Source organism: Rousettus aegyptiacus, unplaced genomic scaffold, assembly GCF_014176215.1.
Source record: "Rousettus aegyptiacus isolate mRouAeg1 unplaced genomic scaffold, mRouAeg1.p scaffold_m13_p_8, whole genome shotgun sequence".
Taxonomy (NCBI): domain Eukaryota; kingdom Metazoa; phylum Chordata; class Mammalia; order Chiroptera; family Pteropodidae; genus Rousettus; species Rousettus aegyptiacus.
Window position 1 is genome coordinate 19,047,102 of NW_023416311.1, and position 10,814 is coordinate 19,057,915.

Here is a 10,814-nt window from a genome sequence, read left to right on the forward strand (position 1 = left end):
TGGCCAATTTATTAAAGAAATTTTATTGCTTAGAACCTTCCCTCCTTGGGCAACAGCAGAAGCTTTGGAAACCAACTCCTGGGGACAGAACCAGAGGCACTAGGATGGAGGAGAGTGTGGCACATTTGATTCATTGTTGTGTTGGGAGTATGGCTTAGGTGAGTTGCAGACTCTTCCAAGGACCCAGATGTGTTCCCCCTGGGCAAGGCTGACATGCCAAAGCAGAGCAGATGAGTTCAGCCTGCCTTGGGGGAGGGCTTAGTGCCCCTTGACCTTGTCCTGGGGTCCCTGGACATCTCGGACATTGAGCACCATCAAGCCCACATTGATGGCATAGGTGGTGAGGCAAACGATGCAGAAATCATAGAGCACGAAGAACAGGATCCAGGCTAGGTAGACAGAACCAATGAGAGACACCAGGGAACTCAGTACCAGCAGAATAGATGCCCAGCGGCCCCGGAGGCAACCTGCAAAGCAGAAGAAGGTCAGGCATGGGCTTCAGGGACTGGCCACCTCTAAAACACTGCCATGACTTCATGGTGCCACCCAGACAGCAGGTGCTGCTGGGGAACAATCTAAAAAAAGAGGCTTTGACAGGCCCTACCAAGGCCTTGTTTCTCCTATCTGTTCAATGATCCTTGAGACCCAAATAGTGAATTTTCCTGCTCAGCTCTATATGAGATGAAAGACAACAATCTTTGGATTCCCCCAGAAAGGAACTCAGGTCTTCCTCAAAAAAAATAGTGCCCTAGCAAGTGGTTAAGAGCCTTTCTGGCTCTGAGAGTACCTAAACCAACTTAAAGACTCCTGTTAGTTCTCACCCTCAGGTGCTCAGTGATGAGCAGCTGGCTGTCAGGATAGGGCTGGGCTTGCCAAGGGAGGAATGGCTGTTACCAGGGGGCAAGGCCTGCAAGGAAGGGGCAGGGCCACTCACCAAACAACAGCTGAAGTGTGTAGAAGATGCAACCAAATATGCTGTTGGATTGATTGAAGATACTGTTGGGGCCCAGCACGTGTTCCACCAGTCCGAAGCCCTGGCCCCACCTGGTGGAGGGGAAGGCCCAGATTAGGAGTGTCAACCTTGTGCCTTGGGCCCTGTCCTGGAGAGGTGATTTCCAGGAAGCCACCTAGGCTGTCCTTTCCCATTTTCCCATCCCCCCACCCCCCCACCCCCCACCGTTAGAGTCCAAGAGTCCATGACATCTCAGCGCAGCCTCCCTTTGGCCAGGACAGGATTCCATGTGTCTGCTCCTATCTTCCCCTATCCACAGGCCTAGCCATGGCTCCCGCATATGCCCCTTTTTTCATCCAATGCCTTCAATAATTCTTAAGATGGCAAGGTGGGTAATAACGAATGAACCTTGCTTTGCAGAGTTACCAGAGACTGGGAATCCGGGGCAGAATCTCTGCCGTGGATTTCTAAACCTTCAGCTCCCAGGCAGCCCAGTTCCCTCCTCTGTATTCGGTCATCCCACTAACCCCCGGCCCTCAAGCATAGCCAGACTTGGCTACCTTGTCCCAAGGCACGGTCATCCTGAAGACCATCATCGGTCCCCGCACGTTATCCCACCTTCCCCTCCTGCCCCGTCACCGTTATTCCTTGCCAGTACTCCCTCAAGCAGTCTGGTCCTCATGGATCCGCTCCCTGGTATCACGATCCCAGACTTCAGAACCATTTGGCAACCCAGCCGCCATGCACATCTGGTCCCAGTGCACCACTTCCAGGAGCAGCCCGATACCCCAAGCCTTCCTCCATTCCCGCGCGTACCTGGAGGAAAAGACACGCGAACAGCTGATAGCAGTGCCCACGTCGCAGAGCGCGCGGTAATTCTGGTCCCGGGCACGTGCCTCCTTCACGTGCTGCGCGTAGAAAGATAGGACTAAGCCCGCGAGGCAGAGCGCGAGCCGCACCCATCTGGGACTACACAAGATAGCGTCCATGTCTCCTGGTTGGGTCCCAGGCACCAGCCTTAAGGGAACAAGCCACGGAGCAGGGAAGGGGCGGGACTGGCCCACCCTCTCCCGCCCCTCTGACGGAGCGAGGCCTGGCCTGGTCTCGCACTCCCTGGTCCTATTGGTTTTTCCTGACTGGATAGGCGTGCTGGAGAAGTAGGAAAACAGCGAGGAATGCTGGGACTGGAAAACCAGATTAAGGGACACAGGTAATTATGGAATAAACAACCTTCAGGGCATTGTGGGAGTTGTAGTCCAAGCGGCTGCAATGCCTCAAGGGAAATGGAGTCTCCGGAGTTTTAAAAATTACAACACCTATATTAATTATGACTAACAGTAATAGCGCTTACCCTATGCCAAACCCTATTCTAAGGATTGGAACATCCAGGACCTAGAGACCTGAGGATCAGAGAATCTAGCAAGTACTGCGATCCTATCCAGAAGCAAGCATTTTCCTCGAAATTATTTTTCAGACACCATTAGGACTATAACTACCCTAAATTGCTCAGCCATTTCCTCTTGCCTCGCCAGCGCCTCCTGCCGGCTGGTCTCTCTCTCCCTTAAATTCCCAGCTCTACAACCTCTGCCATACCCTTGACAGTATCCTAATCTCTGTTTTTTTCTAGCGCCCTCCTGGAGAAACATGAGCCTGGATCAATCTAACAGTCCCTCCTTTTGAAGCTTTCAGTGGGCTAGCTGAACTCTCCCCTTCATAGACATCGCACCTATTGATGACCCATCTCTTTTATATCCTTCTTTCTCATCTACTTTGAAACTTGCTTCTCTTTTCCATTTTGGGCTTCAGCTCTCTCACCTGCAAAATGAGTACAATAATAGTACCTACATCAGAGGGTTGTTATGAAGATGAAATAAGTACATATAAAGCTCTTAGAAGAGTGCCTGACCAACAGAAATGACGGTGTGTGACCTTCGAGGCTAATTTATAGAGATGTCGCAGCCTCCACCTTGCCTCCTCTTAAATCACTTATTCTGGGGGAATTGAATAATAAATAACAGCAATTTCAATAGCTCAGAGAATAAAGCCCAGTATTTCATTTTTTAAGCTCTAAAGGAAGAGGCCTCGTGGGGTGCATGTTCAACCTCCGCCCCCAGGGGGCAGCAATGTGTTCGGGCCGGCTCGTCAGGCGCGCGGGGTCAAACCGGGTGAGGCAGTGCTTAGGCGCTCCCTGCCTCTGTGACAGCTACCGCCGCCCACTCCTATATCCGGGTATGCGTCGCTGCCACGTGAGTGCGGAGCATTCCAAGTCCTTGATTCTTTGCTCAAGCTGTCCTCCCCCGCTGAGCACCCTTCCTTTTCCCTTCTCCCACGGGCTCAGGCCTGCTTCAGGAACTTAGTGGTCTCCCAGTTTAACTCCAGGATATTGCCAGGATTCTGGAAAAGAAAAGGTGGGAGTGGTATGAAGGATGAGGGGCGAATTGGAAATCCAGAGACTCAGGGATCCTCTTCCTCATGGTCTATGCAGATCTTCCCCCAGTTCCTCAGACAGGCCAGCCATGGTGAAGAATCCCACCTCTGCTGAAATTTCAAGACAGCCTTTGGGCTCCAAAGATGTCGCCTGCTTCACTTAACTTTCATAATTAAAATTTAAAAAAATATGTAGAAAATACATAACCATGGAAAGGAAAAATCCTATTAGTACAAGTGTACACACGTGCACACAAGTCTCCCATCATCTGCTGCTTAGAAAAAGTAATTGTCTTTTCACTGGTCTCTCTGCCTTTGGTCTCACCAATCCTCGACCTCCCAATCACTACAGCCAGAGGGTTCTAAGGAGCAAACCTGACAAATTAAAACTTTTCTGTGGCTTTTTACATCCTCAGGACAAATGCAGACTCTTTTCCATTCATGATCTGGCTCTGGTCACCCCATCAGTCCCTCTCCTTTATAGTCACCACATGGTTGCAGGCATATCCTCAGATTATCCAGGCTATTCTCTATCCTGCCATCATGCCCTTTCCACTCCAGCTCTGGTGCCTGGCCAAGTTCTACTCATGCTGCACCTGTACCAATGTCCCAGTCCCTATTTGATACTCCTACAGCATCACATAGGCTCTCATCACAGCTGATGACACTGAAACTGTCTTCCTGATGGGAAAGGGTCTATTTATTTGATTCAAAACCCAATATCCCTCTCCTGGCACAGAAAAGTCTCCCAATCGATGTTTGCAGGCATGAATGAATGAATGATAATAATACCTAACACTTACATAGTGCATATACATAGTGCTAATTCTATGCCTGGCACTGTTGTAGGCACTTTACATATATAAATTCATGTAACCACACAACCGCCAGGGTTGCTACATCCTCATTTTACCAATATGTAAATCACAGCATTGATCAGTTTAAGTAATTTGCACCTGATAGTAAGTGGCTGAGCTGGGTTTTCAACTAGACAGTCTGGTTTCTGATAAATAAATCAAGAGTAGGAAGAAGGCCAGGACATTAGGGAAGGAATTCAGGTAGGATTTGGTCTGTGCACTTTACATCTAAGGTTCTTCTTGCCCTCTCCAGTTTCGCTCCTAGGGAGCCCATTTTATAGACTAGGAGACAGAGGGCCAGGGAGACCACAGATAACTCTGGGAGCCAGGTGGAGGGAGCCGTGGTATTTATTTGGGGGTACAGGAGCAGGGGCACAGCCAGGATGGGTTGGCAACTGGGTTGCGAGTCCTCCTTTCCAAACTACAACTCCCAGAAGGCATCGGATGCCCACAGCCCACGCGACGTCACAGCGGCAGAGGGCGAGGGCCGCTTGGCTAGACGGGCCTGCCGACTGTTGGTTACGCTCGGACCCGGGCCCTGGCTCGGGTTCCGCGGTAAGTGGAGCAACAGTCGCAGACTTTGCCCGTGGAGGTTTTGCAGTGTGTGCCAGCAGCCTCCGCCGCTGTACAAGCTAGACTGGGGGCTGCCATCTACCATATGGAGCAGGGAGGGGGCGGGGAATCCAGGTCGAAACAAGTGACCTGCGGAGGGGAAACCCAGATGGGGACTCCCGGGCTGCAGCTTTGATGCAGCCGGCACTCCCGTGCACAATGGGTGCACAATACCGTGTGTAGCACGTAAGCTGGCTGAGCGGGGGTAGAGGGCCGGGCGGGGCCGGGAGCAGAGTCTGAAGGCGCAGGATAGGGGTCGCTCCTCCCCGGAATGGGGGCGCCCAGGAGCAGAGGAAGCAGGAGCGAGGTTTTCCCGCTGGACGGGTCTGAGGATCCTCTTCGCTCCAGACCACCAGATAGAGCCTCAGGTTTCAGAATAGGAGCTCCAGAAAGCAACGTTGTACGGGTTCGGGTTGTATGTGTTTGGAGAGGTGGTTGAAGGGGTGGGCAGAGATTGCCCATTCGGAGGATCCCAGTGCCTACGTGGAGAGGTGGTGCGGGTCGTCCGGATTCGGATACTTACAATTCCCCCTTACCCGACCCCGGTAGATAGGAGCTGCTCCTTGGGGGCTGAACTTGTCAACATCCTCCTACGGCCCTCGCCTCTGAAGTCAGAGAAGAACCCCTACCCACCCACATCCCTCTTGTCCCATTTTGGGGTCGCCTCCGTCTATCCGGTGCTTAGCCCTAGTGGCCGCCTTAGTCCGCCAGAGGAGCAGGACGATGATACTGGCATCTGTGCTGGGGAGTAGCCCCCGGGGTGGGCTTCCGCTCCGCCCCTTACTGGGGCCTGCACACTTGCTCCGGGTACTCTCCACATCAGCCACCGACACACATCACGTGGAGATGGCGCGGGAGCGCTCCAAGACCGTCACCTCCTTTTATAACCAGTCAGCCATCGACGTGGCAGCTGAGAAGGTGCGCAGCTGGGGCAGCGAAGCCCGGGTTCCTCGCTGGAGTGGGTGTCCAGGGACGGGGTGGAGCTAATGTGACGGGGCGAAGTGTTGGAGAGCGAGTGCTCAAGCCTCATCTGCCCCTCCAGCCCTCAGTCCGCCTCACTCCAACCATGATGCTCTATTCTGGCCGATCTCAGGACGGCAGCCACCTTCTGGTAAGACTCCTGCCCCTATTTTCCTCTTGGTCCCTGGAGCTCTGACCCAGCCAGCCACTCAGGCCCAAGCCCTGCCTTCTCTTTTTTCTTCTAGAAAAGTGCCCGGTACTTGCAGCAAGAGTTGCCAGTGAGGATTGCTCACCGCATCAAGGACTTCCGCAGCCTTCCTTTCATCATTGGCTGCAACCCCACCATACTGCATGTGGTAAGGTGGCCTGGAAGGGGGATGAGTTTCCCTAGTATAAGCGACCTTAGATCAGTGTACCCACCACCCAAAGGGAGATGGGACCAGAGTGGCAGAGATTTGCCAGCCAAAAGGTTTCAGGATCTAGAGGACTCAGACCCAAACCTTCAGAGGCCAAGGCTGCATATTCATGGGTGCTTAAAAGGTCATGGTGGGGATTTGAACCTAGTGAATTGGGGTGATGGCAGTTCCCATGGGTAGGTGTGGGTAGTTGTTCTCTACCCAGTGCCCACAGCATCCCTGTGAATTCCAACACCTCTTCCTTGCAGCATGAGCTGTACATCTGTGCCTTCCAGAAGCTGACAGACTTCCCTTCGGTGAGGGTTGGGCCAGGGCAGGGTGAGGGAGGGGCTGAGAGGTCAGGGTCTGGACCAACCATGTTCATGACTCTGTGGCCTGCAGATCAAGGACCAGGCGGATGATGCCCAATACTGTCAGCTGGTGCGTCAGCTGCTGGACGACCACAAGGATGTGGTGACCCTCTTAGCTGAGGGCCTACGTGAGAGCCGGAAGCACATACAGGTCATGGACAGTGCAGTGGGGGCCTTTTGGAGGGCCTGGAAAAGGCACCGGGTTATTGAGACCCCACTGTTTATAGGATGAGAAGCTCGTCCGCTGCTTCTTGGACAAGACACTAACTTCAAGGCTTGGGATCCGCATGTTGGCCACACATCATCTGGCACTGCATGAGGACAAGGTGGGGTGCTGGGACCTGATACCCACCTGCGAATGTCAAGTGAGGCAGAGGGGACTGAGCCTGGGCCTCCGTGGGATGGGGACCTGGGCCAAGGGCCTGGGGCCACTTCATGAGTCTGGAGACTATAAGCATTTAGTTGCTGAGGTGTGGGTAGAGGTGCTGCCTAGTCTGACCTTTTTTCTCCTGCCAGTCTGACTTTGTTGGCATCATCTGTGCTCGTCTCTCACCAAAGAAGATTATTGAAAAGTGGGTGGACTTTGCCAGGTGAGGCTAACACAGCTAAGGGGGTGGGTGGATGTCTTTAGGCAGGAAATACTTGGGTCTGAGCACTTGCCTGGGGGATGGGCTAAGGCAAGGTTTCTCAACTGTGATACTATTAACATTCTGGGTCAGATAATTCTGTTTTGTGAGGGGCTGTCCTGTGCTTGTTAGGATGTTTAGAAGGATCCCTGGCCTTTACTCACTTGATGCCAGTAGTACTCCTCATTTGTGACAAAAATATCTTTAGAAATTGCAAAACTTCCCTAGGGGTGGGGCATGGGGGCAGAGGCGCCTCCAGCTAAGAACCACTGGTCTAAACCTTACTTCTACCCACAGACGCCTGTGTGAGCACAAGTATGGCAATGCCCCCCGTGTCCGCATCAATGGACATGTAGCTGCTCGATTCCCCTTCATTCCAATGCCACTGGACTATATCCTGCCCGAGTTGCTCAAGAATGCCATGAGGTGGGCTGGCTGGTTATGTTAAAAGGGGATAGACAGGAACTGGGGTGAGGCTGGGTTACCACCACTACTATTGGTCTTTCCCCTCTGCATAGAGCCACGATGGAGTCTCACCTAGACACTCCCTACAATGTACCAGATGTGGTTATCACCATCGCCAACAATGATATCGATCTTGTCATCAGGTTTGTCCTGAGTGGGAGATGGGTAGGGGTGGACAGGGGTTCCAGACACTATTTTTGACTTTCTGTATGACTGCAAACTAGTATCCACTCCACTCTGACTTAATCCTTGGTCAGACAAGATATTCTTTGGTCCTGAGATTGCCATGAGCTGGACGAGAATGAATCTGGGGCCAGCTGCACGCCCCAGGGCTCTGTATGTGGTAGGAACTGAGGGGCTTAGAATGGGGAGAGTGTCAGGAGTAACCATTCTATGATGCTGGGCTGAGAGTAAATGTTAAGTCCTATGAGAAGGTAAAGTCAGTGGCCCAGGCAGAAGTGAAGATAGAGAAATGTAGCTTATAAAAAACAAGGCCCAAGGGTCTAGGTAGACTACATTCCACCTTTGAGTAGAGGGTGGCACTATCTGTTTGGAAGGTAGTAAGCCTCCCACCAAAGTTGAGCCAAGCCTATATTATTGCCATCCTGCCAGGATTTCAGACCGGGGTGGGGGAATTGCTCACAAAGACCTGGATCGTGTTATGGACTACCACTTCACTACAGCTGAGTCCAGCACCCAGGACCCCCGGATCAACCCACTCTTTGGCCACCTGGACATGCACAGTGGTGGCCAGCCAGGACCCATGCATGGGTGAGTTACCACCAAGCTAGGATGGAGGGGTGGGAGGCCCCAGGAGACTCACACCTCTGAAGCCCTTGCCCTATCCCCTACCTACCCCCAGCTTTGGCTTCGGGCTGCCCACGTCACGGGCCTATGCGGAGTACCTTGGTGGTTCCCTTCAGCTGCAGTCCCTGCAGGGCATTGGCACAGATGTCTACCTGCGACTCCGTCACATCGATGGCCGGGAAGAAAGCTTCCGCATCTGATCTCACAGTCTTTGACCCTGTCCTTCCAGGCCACACACCCTGGTCCACACACTGCTGCATCTTGGGTCCTAGGACCCCAAACAGATGGACTTAAATGGAGCCAACGCCACCCCTCAACGGGTTCCACTGCTTCTCTGCCTCCAGGCCTTGGTGGGGAAGTGGGGATACTTGAGGTCTCCAGCACCAGCTCCATCCTCGTTCCTGAGGAACCACATTTTGACCTGCTGTTTGTTAATTAAAGTTCACATATTGAATTCCCTCTTGGGCCCCATGTGTGGGGAGGGCAGTTGAGTTTTTGTTTCTGACCCCATTCAAGTTCCCTGGGCCCTTGGGTTCAATTAGTTCATGCCCAGTCTCATAACTGTCCTAACAGTCTAGCAGACCAGGAGTAGAAGTGGCCTCTAGTCTCTTGCATGTTTGATTTGGCGAGAGTGGAAATGACTCTGGCAGTTTGTGCAAAGACCTTACATTTATTTAACAAATGTTTTCTAGACAATATTTAAGGGCCAAGTTGGCCCCAGCTTCAGTTCTGACTCTTCCCTTCCTGGCAATCAGTTTCTGGAGGTGAATGTCACCAGATGGGGCAGCTACCTGAGCCACCTGATTCCTGAGCCTAAGGTTAAAAATACTGTCCACCACCTGTGCCTACTGCTGCCAAGGAAAAGAACACACAATATTGTGCCTTGGCAGGCCTCAGAGGATGGTGGGGCCCTGGTAGGGAGGTTGAAAGGGCTCCACCGGGCAGGTGGGGCCTCCTGCCCATCTTGCCAGGGAAGTAGAAAATCGTCCTGAGAGCCTGTATGGTGGGACTGCTGATGGAGGTGGGGGATTGAGTGGGGAACAGAAAACCAGTGACTTGCCAGGCTGAAAATCCTGCTGGCTATAGTGCAGGAGGGTGAGGCTGGAGAGGTAGGCCACAGCAGTCTACAGGGTGCAGGGCCTTAAATACACGACCAAGAAGCAGAGGCTTTATCCTAGAGGCAGCAGGTATCCACAAATGGGTTTTAAGCTAGGAAGGGATGTTTTGGGTTGGATTCCCTAGAAGCTGACCCTGAGAGGGGGATTTGTGCCCAAGTGATTTGTTGAGAAAGTGTTCCTGGAATGGAGTAGAGGAAGCAGGAAAGGGAAGGGTAGAAAGCCAGGCAAGGATGTGATCTCAGGCAAAAGTCCAGCACTAGTAAGTTCTGCCACAGAACTGGAGGCAAGAAAGCTAAGCTTCACAATCACTGGTGAACTCCATTTGACAGTCAGTAATGTCTGTCTGTTTTGGGAAGTGGGGGTGCAGAGGTACTTGATTACCCCAGGCCGAAAACTTCAGTTTTCAGCGGTTTCAGGCAAAATAGCTCTCTTAGCCAGAGGGGCAGCTTGCCAAAGAAAAGCTTCTGGTGCTAGCTTTTGAAAGCACATCAAAGGTAATCTGGGCATAAAGAAGCAACAAAAAGATTCTAGGGGATATGACTGAAACACCTGACTGGTTCTTGGAGAAACAGACTTGCCACTGGTGGCCAGTGGACAGGAGGGAGAACAGTGAGGAGGTTGGTTTAGTGATACTTACTCATCAGGGATTTATAAAGCCTAGGCTAATCCTTAACTAGAAAGCACAGCATCCCTAACTAAAGATGTTGGGTGAAGTCGAAAGTGAGACACCGAAACCCTGGCTGGATAGAATAACAATCTTGAAGGTTGAGGTTGGAGGGGTGAAGAGTGGGAAAAGGCATTACAATTTTTTTTCTTGCTTTTTTATTTTTTATGCTGCCAGACACCTGGTATTCACTGCCTCTCCCCCCAAACTCCTTCATTTCCCAAAGGCCAAATTACCAGTACTTCCCACTACCATCCCCCACAAATACCTAACTCAGATCTATTTCTTGATCTGTGTGTGACTTTCAAACCCCGTTCTCAGGAGCTGAACATTTCACCGCTCTTAGAATAGTTTCTAAGTCCTATAACCAAATTATAAAACAAACAAGATTCAGAGTGGCTGAAGGGAATGTTTACAGAGTACCTACCTTGTCTGGCACTGTGCAATCACTTGTATACACAAGAAGTAGATAAATACATGGTTTAACCTTTATATAGTTGTATGGCTTACATAGTTATATACAGTTTAACCCTTACCGACGCTCTGAGAATTGACACGTT

General features: G+C 51.7%; 2 protein-coding genes across 6 annotated transcripts; one reads left to right on the top strand and one right to left on the bottom strand.

The window, feature by feature from the left end:
• Window positions 1–2: 2 nt before the first annotated feature.
• On the bottom strand, window positions 3–2,096 carry VKORC1 (vitamin K epoxide reductase complex subunit 1). Of its 2 annotated transcripts, XM_016132865.2 has the most exons (3): window positions 1,769–2,085; window positions 935–1,044; window positions 3–467 (listed from the first exon to the last, which is right to left on the bottom strand). In XM_016132865.2, exons 1-3 carry the CDS (start codon window positions 1,939–1,941, stop codon window positions 259–261), a joined length of 492 nt encoding a protein of 163 aa, XP_015988351.1. In that variant the 5' UTR covers window positions 1,942–2,085; the 3' UTR covers window positions 3–258. The 2 variants fall into 2 exon arrangements, with proteins under 2 accessions (XP_015988351.1, XP_015988352.1); XM_016132866.2 differs by lacking the exon at window positions 935–1,044 and having other exon boundaries at window positions 362–467; window positions 1,769–2,096.
• A 2,598-nt stretch (window positions 2,097–4,694) lies between these two features.
• BCKDK (branched chain keto acid dehydrogenase kinase) lies at window positions 4,695–8,931 on the top strand. Of its 4 annotated transcripts, none has more exons than XM_016132860.2 (12): window positions 4,695–4,791; window positions 5,398–5,766; window positions 5,891–5,959; window positions 6,054–6,164; window positions 6,473–6,520; window positions 6,606–6,725; window positions 6,802–6,900; window positions 7,091–7,164; window positions 7,498–7,626; window positions 7,719–7,808; window positions 8,278–8,436; window positions 8,528–8,931. In XM_016132860.2, exons 2-12 carry the CDS (start codon window positions 5,572–5,574, stop codon window positions 8,670–8,672), a joined length of 1,239 nt encoding a protein of 412 aa, XP_015988346.2. In that variant the 5' UTR covers window positions 4,695–4,791; window positions 5,398–5,571; the 3' UTR covers window positions 8,673–8,931. The 4 variants fall into 4 exon arrangements, with proteins under 4 accessions (XP_015988346.2, XP_015988348.2, XP_015988349.2 ...); XM_016132862.2 differs by having other exon boundaries at window positions 8,702–8,931; XM_016132861.2 differs by lacking the exon at window positions 4,695–4,791 and adding an exon at window positions 4,806–5,034.
• Window positions 8,932–10,814: the final 1,883 nt, after the last annotated feature.